The sequence below is a fragment of the Anas acuta genome, chromosome 6, assembly GCF_963932015.1.
Source record: "Anas acuta chromosome 6, bAnaAcu1.1, whole genome shotgun sequence".
Taxonomy (NCBI): domain Eukaryota; kingdom Metazoa; phylum Chordata; class Aves; order Anseriformes; family Anatidae; genus Anas; species Anas acuta.
Window position 1 is genome coordinate 32,371,223 of NC_088984.1, and position 23,314 is coordinate 32,394,536.

The 23,314-nt window shown below is 45.2% G+C and overlaps 2 protein-coding genes across 16 annotated transcripts in view; one reads left to right on the forward strand and one right to left on the reverse strand.

The window, feature by feature from the left end:
- Positions 1–22,903, forward strand: part of ERBB4 (erb-b2 receptor tyrosine kinase 4) — a 576,064-nt gene extending 553,161 nt beyond the window's left edge. For 3 of the 8 annotated variants that reach the window (XM_068686347.1, XM_068686346.1, XM_068686353.1), the window contains 4 exons: positions 10,674–10,721; positions 11,005–11,052; positions 11,680–11,977; positions 14,111–22,903. In XM_068686347.1, coding sequence (XP_068542448.1) covers positions 10,674–10,721; positions 11,005–11,052; positions 11,680–11,977; positions 14,111–14,547 — 831 coding nt within the window. In that variant the 3' untranslated portion in view covers positions 14,548–22,903. The remainder of the gene's footprint in view (positions 1–10,673; positions 10,722–11,004; positions 11,053–11,679; positions 11,978–14,110) is intronic. The other 5 variants (XM_068686350.1, XM_068686348.1, XM_068686352.1 and 2 more) reach the window with 3 other exon arrangements.
- Positions 1–23,314, reverse strand: part of LOC137858507 (uncharacterized) — a 100,447-nt gene that overhangs the window by 466 nt on the left and 76,667 nt on the right. For 2 of the 8 annotated variants that reach the window (XM_068686376.1, XM_068686380.1), the window contains exons 2-5: positions 22,027–22,107; positions 20,696–20,780; positions 8,934–9,072; positions 5,732–6,959 (exon numbers count right to left, since the gene is read on the reverse strand). In XM_068686376.1, the coding sequence (XP_068542477.1) occupies positions 6,682–6,959; positions 8,934–9,072; positions 20,696–20,780; positions 22,027–22,107 (583 nt within the window). In that variant the 3' untranslated portion in view covers positions 5,732–6,681. Of the gene's footprint in view, positions 1–4,944; positions 5,369–5,731; positions 6,960–8,933; positions 9,073–15,418; positions 15,611–20,695; positions 20,781–22,026; positions 22,108–23,314 lie in introns of those variants that run through there. The other 6 variants (XR_011097793.1, XR_011097792.1, XM_068686377.1 and 3 more) reach the window with 5 other exon arrangements.

Genomic DNA, 23,314 nt, shown 5'->3' on the forward strand with positions numbered 1-23,314 from the left:
TCCTGGCATAACATCAGCCAGGGATTCGTCTCCTAATTTCTGCTTCAAGTGCAGAAATGCTCTTTGAGGTGCAGTTTGTCTTCCCAAAAGATTATCTTGATCGTATCATTTGGGATGGAAAATACATCACAGTTTAGAAGAGTCTCAGTGGGCATTTAACACGGACTTAAGCAGGGTTTGGATCTTGAAACTGTCCACCACACACCTTTCAGTGCTAGATTAAGGAGCTGCCAGTTACCAGAAATCTCTTCTGCCTAAGGGGCTGAGTAGGATAGTATCATTTGTACATGTTTGGTGTTAGGGCAGAACACCACTGATGTCTCCTTTTTATTAGGTTTGTTTGTGTCATTTGCCATCCCTCTGCTTCTGCAATATCTTCCCCCAAATAATAACCAAATCTTTCCTTAGATTTCACACTTCATGTTGGGTTGGGTTGTGTTTTTTTTTGTTTGTTGGTTTTGTTATTTTTGTTGTTTTACTTTCTATCCAGTGTCTTTAATTCCTTCTCCTTAAAAGGTGATCAAAAATGTTGAAAATTGGGTAGTCTTTCTTTAGCATTTCTGCAAGGATCTCTCTTCCTTAGGCAGGTGTTGCAATAAATGATGAGCTTGCAAATTAGCTAGAGGTTGTATCAAAGGGTTTCATAGCATTTCAGAAGCTTACATTGACTCTACCTCTTTTTTTTTTTTTTTTAAATCTCCATAGTTTTCTTGAAAAACTGCTTGGTTTATTAGGAATATTCTAACTCAGTATGAATCCGTTCTGTATCTTTCAGTAAATACTAGTAAATACTATGTTTGGTTTATTTTCCTAGTAGAGTCTATGTAACAGTGTACCAGATACTGCAATTGCTGCCATCAAACCTTCAAAGTAATTCTGCAAGTCCCACCAAGCTTTCCTGGAAGATCTCATTCCTCTTTTGTGCTTCCCTAAGTTTTAAAGACATCCTGGTGGTGGGAGGCTCCTGTCTGTTCTGCTCTGCCTTTTCCATTATGAAGTTCTCAGTAGCTGTTCGTGTTTTGTTGGTGCCTAGTCAACCATCACAAATGTGTTACCTACAATAACTTTCTTCTTGCAAGTATTTTCTTCTGGGAAGTATTCTCTGAAGTGTGTCTATTTCTAGTCTTTGTTAGAAATGTAGATAGCACCAGGCCATTTTATAGTCCATGATAAGCAGGACTAATACCAGAGTGGCACTAGTCAGCATTATTTCGTTGCTCACGGTGAATGAAGTAGGAAGAATAAACATGCAAAAATAGGCCGTAAAATACATTAGGTGAAAAATTATGTCAGTCTTAATAATTTACATGAAAAAGGAAAGCTTCTCTCAAAATGTGTATATTTAGAATACGAGTATTTAAATACCTGTTTAAAGCGTGCTAAGTTTGCCAGAGGAAAAAGGAAGAAAATTCATATGGAGAACTCAAAGAGAATACATGATGCCCAGCTCTTCACAGAGAAATCTTTGAAACTGTTTTATGGCAATTAGTCTCTTGCTTTGCAGCCAGACCAGCTGAAATAAGTGAAATTTCTCAAGGACCAAGCCCTTCTCAACCTGAATAGACTATCAGGACCAACTTCTTAAATTGCCTCATGATTTGGAGGTCAAGTGCCTTAAAACAGGAATTTTTAACAGGATTTTTAAAACGTGTTAGTTATTTTCTGTCAAACTCAGGCTCCTGAATACAGACACACAGAGTCAGACAATCTCAAAGTGCTGGCTGGCATTTGGGTTTGAGCATACCTTTTCTATTAATTTAATGCATGTTTAAAAACAAGTCACTAGCTCACAGTACTCCTGGTGAGACCTAATGCAAGTTAACACTCAGTGGAATCAGTGGAAGAGACGGTAGCTGTCTGTTGCTTCAAACCTTGATATCTGGCATGTAAATTTACTGAGCTTCAGTATAAACTGGTTTAAAATCAGGCAGCATCTGCGTAATCCATGAATAGCTGCTGGCTCTGTTAACAGTCAAGAGAGCTCACAGCTGATCCATTTTCTTTCCCAAAAAGAAAAAAGTCAATAGATATAAAGAGAATAAGTAATAAATATTTCTACACTTCACTGATGAGGCATTCTTGGAAAAAAGCAAGCTAAACAACTCTACATAATTCAGTAGTTGGAAAAATGGACTAAGAGTCAGGAAATAATTATGAGAGCTGGGAGAAAATTTTCCTTCAGTGCCCGGGTTTGAAACAGAAACTGCTAGTGAAAAACCTCTGCTTCTGTGGAATCATGTTCGTGGTTTTGTTAAAACAATAACCACACCTGAAAATACAAGGGATTGTGATTAGGAAGTGCACCTGGCAAGGCTCCAAGAAGTTGTCATTTAAACACCTGTCTGCCCTTGATGGTTGGGGCTCATGAGCCGGAGAGCAACATCCACAGCATCCCACAGCGACGGGACTCGTGTGGTAACGCCTGGAGCATAAGGTAGCAGGAGGATTCGGGAGCGTCCTGTGCCAAACACTGTACTTTCTAAACATACGTTCAGTGGGGATAAATGCCAACACAGCCTAAAATTCCTTTTGTTAGCCAGAGTAAAGAGTCTGCCTTTCTTGTTAAATGCTGTCGTTTGGAAGGGGGGGAGGAAAAATTATGGAAGCTATAAAAAGACTCTCCAAAAGATGTGGTGGGGAGAAGTGGGAGGAGGCACAGATGAAGTTTAGATTTAGAATGTTAAAAAATGATTATTTTATCCAAATCAGTTGGATGGTTATTTCTTCTAGAGTATTATTGCCACCCGAACCTCAGCCCTGCTCTAAATCAACTCAGCATTTCATCAAGAAGCCTATTCTTCGCTATAAGAGACCAAGAGTGCACAATTATGGGTTTCTTTTCCCCCTTGCATAATAAAATTGGGAGATTATCATCAAGTTTCTATTCAGATTTTAGGGAGGCTTTTTTATTTTATTTTTAAAACCCATCTTTGTCTGTAAGAGCTCCCTGTTCAGGCCAGCATGCTGTAATGATTACTGCTGTAAAGGCTTCAGTGGAGATGTGCTCTATTTCATTCTCAATGAGGGCTGATGGCATTTTGAGAGGCTCAGAATATCCTTTGATTACTGTATAAAACAGACTGGGGAAGATGGCGATGCAGCGTGCAGCATAGGAGGGGGCTGCTGCTCAGAGTGTTGCTCATCAACTTTCTTTTGTGCTTTTTTTTTTTTTTGGTCTGCCATATCGCAATCACAAATCATGGCCCTGTTGTCGGCTTTAAGGTCCCATTCCCCATCCTTTCCCTGTTTGGGGATTTGAAGCTCGAGGTTTGTACAGAAAAAGAGCTGCCGCTGCTCCTGTGTTTTGGACAGAAGAAGTGCCCGGACCCTTCTCTCCCTCAGGGAACTGTGCGAGTAGCGAGGCGATGGTACATCGTCTCCTCCCAATGGTGGGGAACTGGCCCAGTGTTAAAAGGGGCCGTTTACTGAAAAACATCTTGGAGTGTGTATTAAAGAAAAGGAGTGACAGAAAACTAGTCAGTGGTGACAGGGAGGATACAGGAGTAAAAGAGATTGAAGGAGGAAGACAGACACATGCAAGCTGCCTCTCTTCCTGCTCTCCTGTCTGCTTGACACTCCAGTGCGTTCATATAAAATAGCAGGGGAAAGAAATTTCTTCGCTCTTGTGCCACGCTTATGGTCAAATCGCAGATTTTGCCAGCTGAAGTCTGTTTGCCAACCCTCCTGAAGCTAAGTGCAAGGTGCAAGGTTTGGGAAGTTTGGAGGTTGGGGGATGGTTCCATGGAGGATTTTTGATGCAATATAGCGGAGCACAGCTTTTATTCACAAGCCAGGTACAGAAGGTGGGGCTATGGCAGAGCACTTCACCTACGCTTCTGTGCTGGTATGCTAGAAACTTGGTTTTGTGGCCACATCTTGCACCTCTTAACGGGCTATTTTCATCATCCGTCTGCTAATCCTTGACTCCCTTACTTGGTGAGGTTTTAGACAGAAAAAGGAGGGTGTATGTCTGGTATTTTCCAGTAATAGCACAGGAAATAGTCTGTGCAGTATTTAGGTATCTCATTTCCTATAGACCTATGCCAAGAATGTTAGGCATGTTTCATTTATGATTTACACCATTTACTGTTCACAGTCTGTGCCATATTACTCCTGGAAGGCTCTGTTGAAATTTGGGCATCCCACTGTGCACGGATTGCTCTAGAAGAACCTGGAAGTCTGAAAACAGACAGATGTTATCTACGAGTCACCTGCAGCTATTAATTAAGTCAGTACTGAACTGAATCCAGGTCACCAGTGAACTGCCTGTACTGATATTGAACAAGTTCAGGGATGTCATAAACCCGCCATACTGCCTGGACATGCTCTGGCATATTTCTGTCATACCCGCAGCCTCTGTGAGCTTACACCGCCTGCACATCTCACCTTTTTTTCTGATAAATGGCAAGCAGAAAAAGCGTACATACAGAAAAGACTTAGTCCTTTTTTGTTTTGTTTTGTTATGTTTTTTTTTCCCATTTCATCTCACTGATCTAAACTGGATGGATTATACCTTGGTCATGGAAGGGGCAGACATCAGAGATGAGGGCTCACACAGAATGGTGCTTTACGCTTTTTTTATACTTGTAGTGCATAGATATTTAAGTTAAAACGTTTACCCATATTCTGAAAAAGGCTAATGCTGGAAAAGTGGCTGGGAACTTGTAATTTCCAACATATTCATTGCTCCCCATGGGACTTCATGACCATTGAGCCAAGGACATATTTCTGTTTGTGTGCTTGAGAAAACCGATGTGAGACATGCACAGATCCCAAACTGGTTTCGGAAGATGTATGTCTCCAGTATGTTGTGATTTTTTTCTAAAGTGCTGCAGGGTGCCAGTGATGACCCATACCTGGTGCCAAGCTGTGTCACCTGGGGACTTCTCTTCACGGGCCTAGAGAAAGTGCCCAGTGGGGAAGGGAGTTTTCCTAAGTACAATGAGGAGCCTGGGCTGGACAGAAGAGAGAGCATGAGGAATGCCAGACTCGTGAACTTTTTTGTCCAGCCAGCAAAGAAGTGACAGCTTCTCAGCCCGGGGCCCCTCGGTCAGTCGCATTTCACGTACCAGTTGAGCAGTGCCTGTGGTTCCACAGTGGGGGCATGGAAGGAGCAGGCTGATGAAGGAAAAAACACAGACCTCAGTGTTCCCAGAACCACTTCCAACCATACCTGCAGACAGCAATCCTTTCCAGTAGCACTGAGGATTCTTTGGTTTGCCTCATGCTCCAGACTTACCCATCTTTAGGAACGAGTGGTGGAAAACCTTTGTAGAACATTAAGCTTAGCCCTGATTAAGAAGAGGAGAGGATAAACTACAAAGCTCAGTCTCATGGGTGCTCCTTAAGTCAGGGTAGTTGTCCATCCCTGTAGAAGTCAATAGATCTAATTGTACGTGAGCCCTGAGGCTTGCTTGAAGATACCAAGTGGTAGCATCCGAAGTTCAAGCACCCTCAGATCCTGTAGGACCCATACAGGGATCACCAGGGTGCTCCATCCATTTTACCTGTGCACCAGCTGTTCGCCAGCAAGGGGGTCTTCTGGTGTGGGGTAAGCTGTCCTGCGTGTATTGCATTCCTGCCTCTGCTCACTGCTGCTCTGACACCAGGAAGCAGAACTTTCCTCTTGAGAAAGGTTCCCTGAACCTGTTCTCTCTGGACCTGGGGAAGCAGCGTGAGTGCTGGTGGAGCAACAAACATGTATGACTCTGCAAATGTGCGTGGTGTGCCAGATTTGTCAAGCCAGGCTGCACTTTACATTTTACATACAGCTTGGCTCTGAGCAGGGGCTAGGACCAGAAACCTCCAGAGCTCTGCAAAGCCCTCCAGCCATCACTATACAAACGGCATTTAATTTCTGTGTAGCATTACACAACAGTCTTGTGGTACAGTTTTTTTTTTTCCTTTGATTTTCATCTCAGACATGTTTGCTCTCAGAGGCAGGGCAGAGGGAAGCAGGACTGTTCCTGAGCAGAGGTGGCTGCCCTCCTGCAGTGGTCTTTCCTATTTGCATTTCAGTTCAGATCAGTTGTAAATACCAGACAGCTCCCTTGAAATGTAACTGGAGTTTGCTCAGGGCTGGTGGTACAGCTCTGCATGGTGTGCTCTGCCTGCAGCCCCACCAGAGCATCCCCAGCACATTATTCAGACCCACTTGCATAAATCAGCTGTCCTCTTTCTGGGCAAACTGCTGCAGCAAGATCTACTCGACCTGTTATGCTTGCTAGGAGGCTGCAGTGTGGTGACTTGCGCCTGGATATTGACTTGGTTTTAAATCAGGTAAACCTGGTTTGGCTTGGTTTCTAATCAGGTAAGGAGGAAAGTGAGTTACTTCTAAGTGCACGCAGAGCTCAATCAAAACAGGTGGTCACTGAGTTGCCTGAAGCGAGCGCCACAAGATGCCCCTGGACGGTACGTGTGGGGACTGAGAAGGTGGGGGGAGTGTTCTGCTCCTGCTGCCTGGTTCGGTGCTTTTCGTGTAGGAGAGCAGATGGAGTGAAAGGGAGCTGGGTGCTCGTGTGACCAGGCGCACTATCTGGGTTCAGGCGTGTGTGTGTGCAGTTTACTAAAGCCTTGCCTTGAGTAAGGAGAAATTTGTCAGTCACATGAGCTTAGCAGATTGCTTAGAGAACAAGGAATTATAATAATCTCAGCAGGTTCGGGTCAAACATGCTCGCAGCACTAAGGGTGCTGCTGGGAGGCTGTGCTAGCAAGCAAGTCGTGGGGGTGCCAGATCCTGCTGGAGAGCAGAGTTGTCACCTGTTGGGTGATAGTCCCAGCCACCCACAGTCCCACAGCAGCGCTGTCACTGACCTTCAGCACTTCCTCCAGCTGAAATGTGCGGCGGGTGCAGCTTTGGAGGAGGCCATGGTCACTGTCAGGCTGGCGCAGGCAAGCTGCGGTGCAGGCAGGAGCGGGAGCGCGGCCCTGTGTGCCCTCCTTCAGGCACAACGCTGGTCCTGAGTGAAAAGAAGCAAGGCAGAGGCACACAACTGCGTACACATGAGCGGCAGGACCCAACGTGGCTTTGATTTCATTGCGTTTTAATAGGCAGCCAGCAATGTTATGTCCTTGCTATGAAGGAGGAGGTATTTACTTTTGGGAGACTTTAGAAGCAAGGAATTGGAAAATGCAATTAATGAATAGAAAGCAATAACACAAGCCAATATTCAAGTGTTATTTACCTCTCTTCTATCAAGGCTCATTTTACACGTGCATTAGCTGTTACAGTAGTTGATACATCACTGGTGTTTAATACCAAAGGGCCTTTAAAAAGGCTTTAGGGCACGCTTGCTTGTTTTTAATCGTTTCTCCCCGATGTCACGTTTGTGCCGAAAATTGAATCATGTAGTATAAAGAAAGAAATCTCAGGCATATCTGGTTAGGACTGCTCATGGGCAGTTAAAAATGCTGGGCTCCTTTTGGAAGCTGCATAGAGCTTTAGCATCAGTGGATGTGTGCACTCTGGAGCTAACAGATACAACGCATATTACACTATCAAAAGGGTGATTATTGATTCCTTTTTTTTTTTTTTTTTTTTTTTTTTGAAGTCCTTGTCCATCACTACAAGCTAGAGACAGTGATCATTTAGGTCAGAATTTCAGCATCAGAAATTCAAAAACCAAGGTCTTCCCAGTAAAGGAACATATGCTACTCTTTCAAGATAGCACTTAAAATGCAAAAGCAACTGAATCAAAAAATAAAAAAAAAGGAACAAAGTAAACTGGTTCACACATACAAATCAAGCTATTTAAGCTTTTTTTTTGCTAAGATCCAGATGCATTTTCTGCTCACAGTGTGATTCATGTACTGACCAATAAAAGTTGGCTGGGGCTTTCAGTACTTATCTTGGAAGCCTACAAAATGATGACATCACGTTGCAATTAGCAAGCAATTTAAAGACATTTAAACAATTATATCACATTTTCAGCCCCACTAATTGGCACTGCAGCTGTTTTCTTTGCCTCCTCTTTTTGGAACGGTGGCCACAGGGTATTAGCTCATGGGGAAAAACGGTAGAGAATTAAAATGGGTGCAGACACCAGTGGTTTTGAGAAGAGCCAAGCTGTAAGGTTCTGTGTTAGGAGAAGCTGTTGCAAGACAGCTATGTTTAGTACAGAGCTAAAGGGGAGGCATGAAGAAAATACCATTATCCTGATCTCAGTTGGCAGCTCACTGGCTGGGGAGGGTCTTATCAGCAAAAATAGCATTAAGTGCGTTAATGCTGGTCCATTCTCTCCTGATGTCTTGGGACAGGGCTATTCTGAGAGGGCATGTTATTATGTTGTTACACTTGCATAGTGTGTACTTAAATGTTATAATCATGCCCAAGAAAATCTAAAGATAGGACGGTGGGTTTAGCCTTTTGTGATGAGGGTGGAGCAAAGAATGTCCACAGATAGATGATGTGGCCATCCTAGCACAGAATTTATTTTAAGTTTTTAATCATCTAAATATTTACTGGCAGAGGCACATAGCTCTACGTATCAAAGTCAAGGCTGTTGACAAAAGACTTGCTTTTCTAAGTTGCCTTTAAGAGATCCCTGTGGGCTGTGAACTAAACGTAGTTCAAGACAGCCTTCCCTTACTCATCCAGAATCAGTGAACCGCAAGGGGAAATTCATGGGGGTGCCTCCGTGAAAACAGAAGGATGTAAGCTAAAGGTGATTAAGACAGCTTGTGTAGTACCAAATGGGAAAGGAGTGGTTATATTCACTTGTTTAGCGTCTGTGAAAAGTGGATGCGTGCTAATCATTTGGGCAGCAGCAAACTCTGCTGACTTGCGTTCAATACTACCACAGCATTGCCACAGCTCTTCGCGCTCTCTAGAGGTCTGTAGCCACCTTGGAAATCATAGGAAACTCCCGGTCTCTCTCTGGCCTTTGCTTTATGATCTTCTGCAGGCCACTGTTCTTGACCATCACTGTACTTACCTGGTGCCAGCTCTTCCAGCATCACTTTTCCTTGAGAGCTTCTCAGCTCTTCCTCCTCCTCCTCCCTGGGCACTGGCAGGGGTTCTCTGAGACTGCAGGCAAGATCCTCTCCATCACTTCCTTCCAGAACCTTATTTCCCTGGGACAAAACATGTATGGAGACAGTCCTGTTCAGGCTTTGACAACAAGGGGCAGACAGGCAATTCACCTAACAGAAGTTTTCCTGCACTTTTGTATTTTGCCCCTTGGAGCATTTTTAGAAGGTCATAGTTTGGCTAAACACCAATGAATTTTCATGAAAATGGAGAATAGTGTATCCCTAACGAGGGCTTGTCCACCACACTAACGCCTCAGACATCAGGTGCTAGATCCAAGTAACAAAATGGCTGTGGGAATTTTTCTGATACTGGCAAATGAGCATGTTTGATCAATAGAAATGGGGCTTCAGGCAGGTAGCCAGCAAGCATTTAAAAAAAAAAAAAAGTTTGTTTTTAAAGGTTTTCCCTGATGCAGATACTTAGCTTAAACCAGAACCCTTTTTAAATAAAGGAAGATAATAGGCACCATCATCTCCATCCCAATGTTCTAGCAAGAAGTTCATAAGGGAAAGCTTGACTATGTTATCTCCCATCCTTACAAACTGAGGAAGTGTGTATTCTAACTTGGGTATGTTTCTTGTGTGGATATTGTTTTTGAAAACTTTTCTTCTTTTTTTTTCTGAAGTGGAGTGTTCTCAGGGTGCTTATTTATTTTCTGAGCAGTGGTCTTTTTTTTTCATTTGTCTCAATTTTAGTCTTTTTTTTTTTGAATGCTGGCTTTTTCTTTCCCTAAATTAGGAGATAAGGGAAATGCAATGAAGTTTTTGAAGCAAAATCAGAAACAAAGTAGTTATGAAGAACAGATCTTGTAATCTAAAAATGAGTGTTTTGTCAGTAGCAAAACACATGATAATAAAAGGTTTTATTTTGATTTACCTCCAAAAATCAGCACTTCCTCAGTGAGAAAGAGGTCAGTTCTGAGCAGCACTAATAGATACAAATACAGCCTCTGTGCTGTTGATGTTACAGCAGTTCAAGGTCCACAGGGCATTGTAAGATGGTTCCAAAAACACAATCTCAAAATGATGATCTCTGCATGGAGACATTGATTTGCAGCCTCTATAATTCTCAGTAAAATCTGTTAGCCTGTGATATAGAGCTAAAGTTAAAAGGCTGAAAGCAGGACCATGGGACATTGGCAAGTGGAAGTCCAGGGAATGTTGTGCTATTTGGGCTTCCCAAAGCTCTTCAGGATTATTTTCCCAGTAATACTCAAACTAGCTGCGACAGACTAATGACAGTCCTGTGCCCTCCCTGCTTTGTCCCTGGGATAGGAAGCACTGCTTGGAGCTAGGTGCTTTCTGCACTTCTGCTGCCTTGTCCATCTGTCATTTTTTCTGCTTTTCCCAAAATGAGCCAGGAGATATTTGCAGCATATATGGATGGCTGTCAGTAGGTGATAACACGGCACTTGCTGTTACTCATCAAGGGGAATGTGGTAGCCCTCCCTGAGGCAGGTGGGCTACCACATCTTGCTGGCATCGGTGAGACATTTGTCATCATTTAATTCTTTGGATTTTGGATTCAGTTAGGAAATCTGATGTGCATGTTTCTCCCCATTACCTCATACAGCTCATGTGACTTGTTTCATTCATGTGATCTCTTTTTATGTATCCATCATTCCATTTTTCTCTCTTATTAGAGTGAAATTGGACACAGCCCTCCTCCTGCCTACACCCCTATGTCAGGAGTAAGTATTTCACATTCAACCTTCATCCTTTAGGTTTTCGTCCTTCCTTCACTACCTGTTGTCTGTTTCCAGCTCCTTATTCCTACATACACAGCTCAAAAAAGCCAACAGTGAATGCAGTGTGGGTGTGTAAGCCATCAAATAGTCAGGGGTCTCTGAACTCCGCCTGGATTCATCCACAAGCTCTATGGACCCACACGCAAAATGACTGCCAACATTTCTTGAAAAAGCATTTAGGAAACACACGTGGATGAATCTGTCCATTTTTCCTTCTTATTTATAGGTCATGATGTCAAAATTTCCTTGCACACCCCTGCTGACAAGCAATATGGTAGGTGGCGTCAAACCATTGCATCGAGGTGCCAGTGAGAGCACAGCTCACCAGCCCGAAATGCCCTGCCTGATGGGATTACATAGTGTTTGGGTGGTGACTGGTGCTGCAGGACACCCTAAAAGTAGCCCCCTGGGAATAAACAGGTCAACAGTGTCCTCTATCCCTGGCCTCCTTTGCAGAATATTTCCTTACCGTAAGGTTTAAGGTTTTTGTTCTGGGATGCTGCCAAAATAATAGAAGAGGAGAAACTGTGTTTGCCTCTTGCAGCTGTTCATCTCTAACCTCCACGTCTGGGTAAGAGACAAGTTTTCTAGCCCCATTTCCAGCCAGCTCACTTCCCTGCTGCCCTTGCTGCAGTGGTGGTGCCTCCCTGGGGGGAAGCCAGCTCAGCAGCACTGGGCAGGCAGATGCTTTGCTGGCCTGCAGTGGAGCCTGTGCTGCTGCTGGTCCCGCAGTGCTGGAAATGCAGCAGCCTGCAGGATGGATGGGGCTTCTCCTGCCTGGTGAAATGCGTCATTGGGCAGATGTGACAGGAAGGCCACGGGAGCCGCAGACACGACTTGCTGTTGAATCTTCCTTCCCTTCGGAGCCTCCTTTCTCATGCTGTCTTTTCTTTTCCTACAGAACCAGTTTGTGTATAGAGATGGCGGCTATGCTGCAGAGCAAGGAGTGCCGATGCCATACAGAGCTCCTGGCTGCATAATCCCAGAAGCCCCAGTTGCTCAAGGGGCCACAGCAGAGATCTTTGAAGACAGCTGCTGTAACGGCACGCTGCGAAAACAAGTGGCCACCCTGGCAAAAGAGGACAGCAGCACCCAGAGGTACAGCGCTGATCCCACAGTCTTCATACCTGAGCGGGTCATCCGGGGAGAGCTGGATGAGGATGGGTACATGACACCGATGCGAGACAAACCTAAAACAGGTAAAAATGTGTCTTTCCAGAGAAGATCCTAGTCTAGCCTGACTGCATTTTCTGTTTTTCTGTATCAGGACCTTCTCACCAAAAAATGGATTCATCAACTAACCCAGCAAGACTGAAACATTCTGATCTGGTGAATGTTTCTTTGTAGGGGGATTCCCTTTCCTTTGTTTAATTTTCAACTTAGAAAGACTGAACTGTGCTATAATGTTAGCTTTGGTATTTCCCCCTGTATACTTTGTTTCTGGGAAGGAATGAGAGAGGAACGAGGAAGAATTTAAAAACAAAAAACAAACAACAAACCCACTTCTTATCCAAGAACAAATATTTGGTTATCTCCAAGAGAAGAATCTTTCTTTGGCCAGCCATAGTCTCCACGTTGCTTTGTTTATTGATCTTCTTTATCTTCATGGCATTGTGCTTGGTAAATGTCATGTTGAACATATCACAGAACCAATACACACAGTTGGCATTTTATACCCAGGGGAAGTTTAGGATTGAAAGAACATGATGTGCTTCAGAGAGACCATCACTGCAAGGTGAAGTTTGCCTAGATCTGCGCCAGCTCGGAGTGTTACACTTCCCACTTGGCCTTCATTCATTTCTTTCTTTGTAAATAGTGACAGCAGTCATTTTGCTGTAAGGGGATGTGTCATTAGTAATTTGCTTTCAAACATTTGCATTAGCTTTAAAGAAATTAATTAATGCAAATGTAAATGCCAAGTAACTACTGCTTCAGAATTTGGAAGCCACATCGTGTTACATGGTGGAAATAGAGGGAGTTCTGGGACTGACCCCGGGCAGTAGCAATTGTGGGAGTGCACTCATGGCTCTGCACTTCAGCAGTCGGCCTTGCAATAAGGGACTGGATGCCTGAGTTTGTTGCAGCATCAGCGTACGCAGGTGGCGGTGTACACAGAGCATAACATTTCACAGGAGCTGCCCAAGCCCCCAGGGAGGCAGTAGTGGCAGCCCAGGAGAAAGCACCTCCTTCCTGTCTCACCGGGCACAAACTCAGGGATGTCACGGTGTGGTCACGATGCTGCATGCGCTCTGCCATTCGGGAGATTCAGATGAAAACACAATATGGTTGGCATTGCTTCAGAGTTCCTACTGCACTCTTGGCAAGCCATACGTGCCTGTTCCCCCTTACTGATTCAGCAAAGTTTTAGCTACATGTTCAAAATAATCTTGCTGAGCCTTGAACATTGGCATTTAATGTTTCTGGCCCCTTCCTGGATAAAACCAGAGTTGAAGTGAAGACCACAGCCACCCTCTCATCTCCATGCAGTACAGCAGCGCTGTATGTAGAAGGGGAGTACTATCACCTGTGTCCTTTCTCAGGCGTTTCCTTGACCCTCTGGCCACAGTAGCTGCAGGCAGGGGTCCATTTCCCTACAGGGCAGGGCACTGTGTGGACCTGTCTCCAGAGCTTTTTGTGGTGTTAATCCACAGCAAGTGCTTTGAAGGAGCTGTATGTAACCTGCTCCAGCTCTTCTTCTGGAGCTGATGTCACTCTTATACCCTTTCCAGGACCCATCTGAATCATTTTTTTCATAATGCTTCAAGGCCCTTTGTCCTTCAGGAATGGAAGGTTTTTAATCAGGCAAATTGTTCTGTTAGAAATGAAGCTGTTTTAGAAGTTAGCCCTTGGAGATGCTCTTGTGCAGAGAGGCTTAACTAAGATTTCTGTACAGCTTTCTGGATGGAAGACATATCCAAGGCTTCATGGAGAGTCAGCCACAAAGACGAAGTGTCTCTGCGTGTTTGGCTCTGTAGTTCTTACTCGGACAGGAAGGCCAGGATCAGATGAGGCATGGGCTCTGGCTCAGCACGAGCTGTAGTTCAGTTTCCAGCTTTGTAAGTCATTTTGATGAGTCATTCCATCTTCCAGGGTCCTGGATCTTCACTTTAAACCATATTGTCTGTTTAGGTTGTAAATTTTTCACTTCTAGCAAGTATGTGTTCAACATAGTTGGTGCCTGATGCCATCTGTTGTTGGAGGGATGGCTGGGTGGAAGGATGCGCTAGTCCTCAGGCTTCTTCCTGTGCAGTTACATAAAAATGTGGCTTGCTACATGGATGGACAACTCTCCCTCTTTGCTTATTGATTTTTTTTTTTTTATCTTTCCTCAGATTACCTAAACCCAGTGGAAGAGAACCCATTTGTCTCCCGACGAAAGAACGGAGATCTCCAAGCTGTGGACAACCCAGAGTACCACAACACTCCAAACGGGCAGCCCAAAGCTGAGGATGAGTATGTGAATGAGCCATTGTACCTCAACACTTTTGCAAACACCTTGGAAAACGCTGAGTACCTGAAGAACAATTTGCCAGAGAAAGCCAAGAAGGCCTTTGACAACCCAGACTACTGGAATCACAGCCTGCCCCCTCGAAGCACCCTCCACCACCCGGACTACCTGCAAGAGTACAGCACAAAATACTTTTACAAACAGAATGGACGGATCCGGCCCATGGTGGCAGAGAATCCTGAATACCTCTCCGAGTTCTCCCTGAAGCCTGGCACTGTGCTGCCCCCGCCACCCTACAGACACAGAAATACAGTGGTGTAGTAACCACGGTCTTACAGAAGTGGAAAGGCAACCCCTTCTAGCTGCCTCACTCTTTTTCTCCCTCCTTTTCCCTTCTCCCCTCCCTACCTCCCTTTCTTTCTCCCATGAGCTTCCTCTACTTGCCAGTTCACTCATTTTTGATATTTCCAAGTCAAAGGATGTCTTGGAGTCATTTGCAGATTGGGTTGGGAACCTGAAAGGAAGGAAGGAAAGAGACTGAAAGGAGGAGTGTACAGCCTGGCGCTTCTCGCTTCCCGCAGATCTGAGGGTCAGACGGTCGGAGAAAGCCAGGCGGTACCGTAAGGGCAGTGGCAGTGTTCCTGCTGTCGAGCTGGTTCTCAGTGATTCAGCCCAGCCACTGCAGGGAAAGCCACAGAGAAGCTGTCTCTGTCAGGAGGAACTGATGAGAGTCTGTACAGCATTCCTGGAAATTTCAATGCAGTTTCCATTGGGGGAAAAACGGACATTTTTTATATCATGTGTGATAGCATAGTAATTGAGATTGAGAATCCAGTTTCTTTCTCTAACACTTTCTATCCCAGCGACTGGAAATGGCTAACCTGGCTTTTCATGATCATTCAGATCTTCATCATGGCTTTCCAAGAAATGATGATGTGACTCTAATAGCCGGCTAAACCCTTACTCTGAGCCACACCATGATTTTGTGCCACTTCAGTAACCACAGGGACTCCAGCTCAGAACTGGTGCATGACATGACCATTTTTGTATATCTGCCAACAGGACAAACGTTTTAAAGAGAAAAATCCTTTCAGAAAGTAGTAAGAAGACCCCATCTCCAACCTGTTCTTCTTGAAGTTAAAAGACAGGCCAAGAAATCAAGATCTGTATGTAAAAAGTTTTGTTTTCCTGTTTATACCTGCTGAACATAGGTACGTAAACAGACCCAAACAAATTCTTCCCTCTTTTTCTTCTTCACGATAATGACAGGAGTAGGGGATGCTGTCAGGCAACACTGAGGACCAGATGGAGAACTGGAGAGTTTCGTGTGGGTCACGAAGCCTGCAGGTGTTCTGTGGGGTGGCGGTGGGAAGGGTCCTTCAAACTGGAAGAAAGACACTGGACTGGAGAAAACGCACATAGCAGTTCACTGGAAAGTTAGTTTGCACTTAAGCTCCGATTTTATTTGAACTGTTTTCTGGATTTTGAATGAAGCAATATGGAAGTGACCAGCAAAATACAAAATAATAATTTTAAGTTAAAAAAAAAAAGTGAATTATATGTAAAGGATGACTGTGGAAATGCCAAAATGAAGCAAACCGAGTCTTTGGAACAATGTCCACCAGTTCTGAGAGGCCATTGCATTGACTGCTTCAGAGAATACAGTGACAGAGCAACCACCTTACTGCTGCCAAGTGACAGCAGAGCAAGCCCTGAAAGGGATCGGTGGAGATGAATGCCTTGCTCCGGCTTGCAGTACAGCACAGAATGCTTTTTTCTAACAGGAGGCTTACTCTTGCACAGAAGAAAGCGCATACGAGGTTTGAGAAGTCAAAATGTGCATGACTTGCAGAGCTTTCAGTCAAAAAGTGTAAATAAGTATAATTCAGTCTCCTTGCACTTAGATCTGCTTTCATCAGCCTCAGTTTTTAGGCAGACACCCCGCACACACACCCTCCTCTGTTTGGAAATAACTTTCAGCCACAGTCCTGGATGTTTTTAGCAACCTGAGGCAGATGGAGCTGGGAAGGGTGCAGAAGGGGCCAGTGACACTGATGGCTGGCTCCTGATGTGCCGAGACCTGTGCATAAGAGCATTTGCATACCTAGTTCCCACTGAAAACCTTAAGGACATATTAAGTACCCCTGTAGATCTGTCTGTGTCTCTATCCGTTAAGGCTTTTAAAGGGGAAGAAATAATACCTGTTGGAGGGCAATCTTAAGCGAATAATACCAGTTGGAGAGCAGTGTTAAATGATGCAACAGTATTTCAGTTTATGCACTTCACTACTATTAAAGTCAAGACCTTGGGGTAATCTGGAAACAAAACCAGCAATATCTGGCGGTCTTGGAATTGTACCAAGTTCCTCTAGAATCCTGCCATATGAACGAACATTGCCACCTTTAACCATAAGGGAGCAGAGGAAGGAGTAAGAGACATGCACTATTTACCCAAATCTTGGTGGCTCAGGGTCAGCTTGATAAAGGTATGAAGAGATTTCAAACCTGGGTTGGTTGGTAGGCTTGGAGGTGGAAAGCAAATGTGTGTCATCAGTCAGGGTTGGTTCTGCCAACAACCTGCTTCTGTGCCACGAGTGTTGAGGCCAGCTCGAGCCAGCTGAGCTGCACTCCAGCTGCGGGGCAGGTGCTAGACCTGTAAATGCAGTATGGAGCTGGGGAGCCCGAAAACTGCAAGGGCAAGTACGGAGCTTTGAAGCTATTGGAAGGAGATGTTGGGTCAGGTGCTACCAAGGCGGTGTGTGGTGGTGGAACAAAGTGACCCGCGGAGCACTGAGGTGGGATCGATGGCCCGTGAGCATCACGTGTCCCAGAGGCCTTGTCTCCTCCCAGCGCCCTCCCGTAACCACTCATTATTTGTGATAGGAGACAGAGGCAGGGAGCTGGATGGCAGAGGTGTGGCAGGAAGTCCTGCAGACATCACTCCCGGAAGGTTTGCTGGTAGTGCTCATGGTGTCATCTGAAGTACGGCCAAAGGTACGGGAGGTTGGGCAACAATTGCCAAGCTGCTTGGGGACAAGAACCGGCACGAGCACGGATGCCTGGCAGTACGGCAGCAGCTTAGGTGATACAGGTGGGTGGAGTAGAGGAGAGAAGGCACGGGATGGTTTGTCCCTCAGCAAGGCCTTATAACAGAGTAACTCCTAATGGAGAAAGAACCTGGTGGTAAGCTTGTGTCTGAATTCAAAGAGGGGCATGCAAAGGCTACTGGGGAGACGTGCTCAAATCCCCAAAACCCGACAGGATGGTGCTAGGGTGTAGCTGCTAATGGAAGGTGAAGGCCTGCTTGTTTCTCGGGTAATTAAGTAGTACTGGTATTAGAATAGTCAATATGTAAATAATTGTGTTCTTTAACAATTTAACATGTCTTAGAAAACTTGAATTATTTATTCAATTTAATCATTGACTATGGGTATGATGTAGTATATTAGGTAGTGTGGAAACACAGCGGTTCCTTGAAGTGAGGCTGAGTAGTGCTCGATGCAGAGGGCACACAAGGGATCAATGAACACAGCAGTCTGTGATGATGGAAAACTCAACACACTGCAGCTTAACAAATGGGCATTCTTTTTCCAAGCTTTTGGTTTGAGTTGCAATTACCAAAAATGTTCCTTGCATTTCCTGCTGCGCCTGTAGTTGTCCTTTGTTGCAGTGTACGGACGTGCATGGTGCTGAGCACGTGGTTAACCATTTTCTTCCTCCCACTAAGAATAACACAGCCCCTAAGCATATGCCTGTCCATTGAAACAGGAATTTCTCAGAACTGGTAGGTTTTTGTCCTTTTGCCAAAAATTGCGTTGAACCATGGTTAAAGGAGAAACAGCTAAACTAAGAGCAAAACTGTCTTTTTTAATCTAATCAGCAAAAATACCTGCCTGGCCGTAACTCGTGTGTTTGCATTAGTGGTTATAGCTGCTATTTTGGAGCAAGGAACTCAGACAAATATACATGAAAAAACAAGGCAAATATTCAACTATTACATTGTGAAAGATGAAGTTCAGGCTTTGTAAGGAATATTCACAGGTTTGTGGGAAGAAACGGGGTATTTTCAGCCACAAACTGCATTTTGTCAGCACAAAGCAGTAGGTGAGAACATGGGCAGAATTATTTTCTCCAGCTCTGATAAATTCTCTGGTTCTATAATGGTATCTATACACACCACTGTCAGTTTTTATGGATTTTATAATGCAGACACCTATTTATAAATGTTTTCCTTTCGCTTATCATAGCACGTACGATGGAAGAGCAGTGAATAACTTTTCAAGAGCAGATACCTGCATGTGTATCAGCCTTTGTCCAAGGCACAAAGCACACGTGCTAAATGAAGGAGAACAACAGCTTCTTTTACCTAATCTCTTGCAGTGATACTTGTCTTAGATGTTACCTGCCTAGCTGAGGGCTATTTCAAACAGATGTGGAAGCTGGATTGATTTGCTGTAACGTAATTGACTGAAATCAACTTCTCCTAACTTCCTTTTTCAGTTCTTTTTCAAATTTTTCTGTACAATAGCTACGGAGATGTGCTTACATGGCCATTTGCTCAGATGTAGCAGAGTATTTACAACTTGTTTTCAAACAGGTCATCCCTCCCAGGTAGCAAGCAATGGAAATAAATCTGAGTGTGTATCAGCGGTAGGAGCTACCACATGGATCTGTGTCAGGTACCTTAAGCTCAGCCCAGAGATCTTTCTACAGAAAAAAAAGGTTGTGTAGACCCTGTTTTTTTACCACTTAGTAGAAAATGTATTCTTGGCTGTGGGAGTTGTATGCAGTGATCTCATTTCTTGTGTTTCTCTGGGTTAATGAGGAGAGGTGTTCCCTTCCTGTCCAAAGGGCAACTTCTGATAAGCCCAGAAATTGGGTGTGAGGGGCAGTTGTGTTTACGTGCTGCAGGGGCCAGGCAGTCTGCACACATGCAGGCTTGTTTCCAATCGAGATTTGGGTTGGAATTACACAGGAGCATTCCTCTGCCCTCTGCCACCACTAGGCCCAGCCTCAACACAAGGAAAACGGCAGTTCTGAAAGACCAGCGTGGCCCTGACTGCTCCAAAACCTGCTGGAGCCGGGCAGTCCAGGTGGGGAGTGCCAGCTGTGACATGGGCCTGGAAATAAAGCTTGGGGGGTGGGTTTTTTGGTGCATATGTTCTTGATTGTTTCTTGTCCTTTTTTTTTTTTTTGAGGCTAGACCTACATGGGAAACTCAGGTGTTAACAAAAAATCTGGTATTGTTTTTCTGATGGGGTGTCTGTGGAGGTGTGGTGTCCTGTGTTACGGTGGTGGTGCAAACAAAGGGCCTACGTGGGCTCTGTTGGGCTGTGAAGGAGATGAGGCTTTGGTACAAGGCAGTGCTAGGTTCTCCTGGTCCTGCAATTCCCAAGGTAACAAAGCCTGGCTGCCTCGAGGAGCCCTGTGCACCCCGGGCAGGAATCTCTCCAGAAACCAACAGGCACTGTGGCACACATGTCTGTCTGTCCACCCTTTTGGTGGCAGGGAGTGGGAATTAATGTCACTGCCCCAAGGACCAGCAGCTGGAGCATCTGCTTCAGCGGGAAGGGGCGCGCCGCTCTCCCACTGGGCTCTATTCTCCCTTGTTCTGCACACGTGGGGAATCAGGTTTTCCACCCAATCAGATTTCAAATTTTGGAAGCTCAAGTAGGTGTTCTGCTTCGAAGGCTCTTTAGCATGAGGGGGACTGGTACAAAATAGGTTTTAGCAAGAACCGGAGTCAGGCCTCAGGTTATTGGTAACCTCTTTGGCTCTTAAAGACCACCTTAAAGGAGACAGCATCACCCGGAGTTTTCTGTATTTTCTACAAGATGTTTTTACATGCAATAACATAAAAAGACTGTTCATTTCTAGATCTGTCAGTTGTAATGTTCCCATTACCCTGGATTGTAAACCTCTGCTGCTGACAAAACAGCTTGTCTGTTACACATCCTGGATTTGGGTTCGGATGTGACTTCAGAAAGCCAGGGCTGTGCATGGGCAGGGCTTGGGGGGCTGCAGGGTTCACGCTTCCTCACGGGACGGGAAGCACAGTCATCCACCAGGGCAGCCTCTGCAGCTTGGCTGCTTGGAGCATGCCCCCACTTCATTTTTTCTCTTTTGCTAAGTGGTATGCAAGTAGAAACGGCCACCGTTACAAACCAGGAATAAATAACAAAGTCCCACAGTTAGAAGTACCACTTTGAAATGTGCAAAAATGATTTGTGTCCACCCTCATTTTATTTTATTTTAGCACAAGGTCATGCTCCTACCATTCTGTGCATTAGGACCTGATGATGCTAGTAGGCTCACTGCTCTTGGGGAGAGGACTGAAGGTAAGGCTGTCTGCATTGCCCTGTGGCGTCAGCTGGGATCAGTGCGTAGGTCTGGGCAATGCAGAGCATCTCCTGGGGAAGCTGGCAGGTGTTAAAGCCCAACTGGCGGTGCTGGGACACGGTGGGACTTACCTGAACTGCAGGCAGGTGCCTCTCGTGACCAGCACCAGGCTGAAGAAGCGGTCCCACCCGAGGCATCCTCCAGTTAGGGGCTGTGCTGAGAAAGAAGAAGGAGGTGTGAGAGCAGCAGCTAAGGTTGCTTCCCCAGTGAGGAAGTGAGAGCAGTCAGTGCTATGTTTTTTTTTCTCCTTTATTTTGAGAGAGCCCTTTGGACCTTGGTAGAGAGGGGTTTTAAAGAGAGGCGTGTAAGGGATTACACCACGTGAGTAGTTCCATCCCAGTTCTTTCCCCTCCCCAGTAAAGAAAAAAAAAAAGCCATGAAGTTGTGCTCCAAGCGCATCGTGCACGAAGCCACCAGGGCAGAGGTGCACCTTGCACAGCACCCTCTTGCTGACAGCTCAGGGCGGTTGCTGCAACCAGGGCACATGCGTACATCCAGCTTCCGCTGCCACCGCAGCGCCACTGTCCCCACGCCCTGCCCAGGCTTTGAGCCCTCTTAGGGATAAAAGCACTGTATTGTCCATAGCACTCCGAAGACTAACCCTTTTGGGATAACCACAGTAAGAAACTGTGAATGGTATTTTATAAGTAAGTGTAGATATGTATGCCGTTCTTTTGAGGTAAGGTACTATGACATATGTAGCATAAACTGGTACTGTTGTTAAATGGGTCGATTATTAACTGAGCAGCTGTGTAAGGGGTAGCTAACTTTGAATGCACTACAACCAGTGTTCCTTTGGAGACGGGGACTGAAGGTATTTGCTGGGTACGTGTCTTCATGGTGGGGTATGTTGAGGAGAAAATGCAGATCAAAGAAAAATCACAGTTATTTAATAGCATTTCGTGTTGGAAATTGGTGCACATTCTGTACATTATCCACAGTGGTTTTCACCTATTTTGTTTTGGCCCAGTTTTTGAAATTTCCCCAACATCCTAAGTTGGAATTTCTAAAGAGGTAGCAGCCCTAGTGTATGGAGGGGAAACTGAGGGGAAAAAGAAGTCTGTTTCTAAGAGCAGACTATCCAAAACAACCTATCCAAAATAGATTTCTTTACCTTGCAGTCTCAAACTACGTGTTCCTCCTGGTGAGGCTCAAATTCCCAAGCCTGGAGGACAACATTACTGCCCCCTCAAAATCCAAGGCTGGGCCCGGTCTGGGAGGCAAAGCAGGAAGAGCACAGAGTTCCTGCGAGGTGGGCGCCCCCCGCAGCACCTCCCAGACCAGCACAGCTGCCTGCCAGCAGGTAGGCGAGGCAGGAGTGAGGAGGGTTTTTAGGCAATTCTCCATGTGTTTATAGTGCACAGAGGTGTTACACACTAACTACTTCTGCCTTATGAAGTACCTTTGGAAGAAGAGAAGCATCAGCATGTTGGGGAAGACACTCATTTCGTGCAGAGTGATGCATTCAGAGTTAGCTGCCTTTCTGAAACAAAAATACAAAAACTACTGTATGTTACTTTGAAAATGTGAATAGTATTTTTATAGCTTGTTAAAGACACAGCTAGTTGCATTTGTAAATAAGGATAATGTTGCTTTTATTTTCCTTGTGGACACCATTATTTGGAACATAATTGTCCTTAGGGTTGATTTGTATATAGGTAATTTGCTTGTGATTTATGCCGCTCCTCCCCTTTTCTTTCTTTCCCTTCCCACCCTCTGGTTTTGATTAGAAATACCATTTTTGGCATTCTGTGTGATTCTGTGTTTTAGCACTATTGTGGTGTGTTCAGACTTTCTGCACTTGCTTACACAGTAGGGTATGCCAATTGTGTGTGGCGTAATGTTACTTTAACCTTTTGTTTCTCATATTTTAGCTATTGAGGATTACGCACTGTTAAAATACTTACTGACCTGGGTTAATATTAGGTACATATTTTAGCATAATTTCCCTTCTTTTCATGGTTTCTTGTTTTTTCTTTTTTTTCCCCTTCCCTCCCCTTTTGTCTTGTTTGGAGGCTGGGGAGAAGCCTGTGGATCTTCTCTTTTGTGTGGTTATACTTTTTCCCCCCCGTGTGCAGTCCCGAGTTTCTCCTCATGGTCCTTGGGGTAGAGCTTTATCTGTTTGTTAAGGCAAATGTAGACTGCGACCCACCTTGCATCAACCCACGCTCATCCCAGCTGAACAATTTGAAAACTGTTCTGCCTTTTTGTTACATGAATCTGTCAGAAATATATTTTTAATTTAATATAAATGAAATTCAATAAAATATGAAACAAAACGCCTCTGTGTCCGTGTGGAATTTCTTCCCAGGGATCGAGCATTTCCAGCAACACGACCCCCGTGCCCGTCCTGGCCTTGCGTGCTGAAACCTTGTGCAGGGCACCTGGGCTGGGGCAGCCCCGTCCTTACCTGCAGGCGGCACTGCCTGGGGGGCTGCTGGGAGCTCGGGGCTACCCCTGGCAAAATGGAAAGGCACCCGCACATGGGATGGCCCGGAGCCAGGTGAAGGCCAGCAAACTTCGGGGCAGCCTCCACAGCTGCAGGCAGGGACCATCTCCAGCAGCAATCCCCTTCTTCCCTGCTGCTCGGTGCCCGGAACACCGCCACCCCCTTGTTATGTCAGAGGGCTCTGTGCTGTGACCATCGTGGGATGTGCACAAAGCCTGTGAATGGTCTCAGTCCTGCTGCC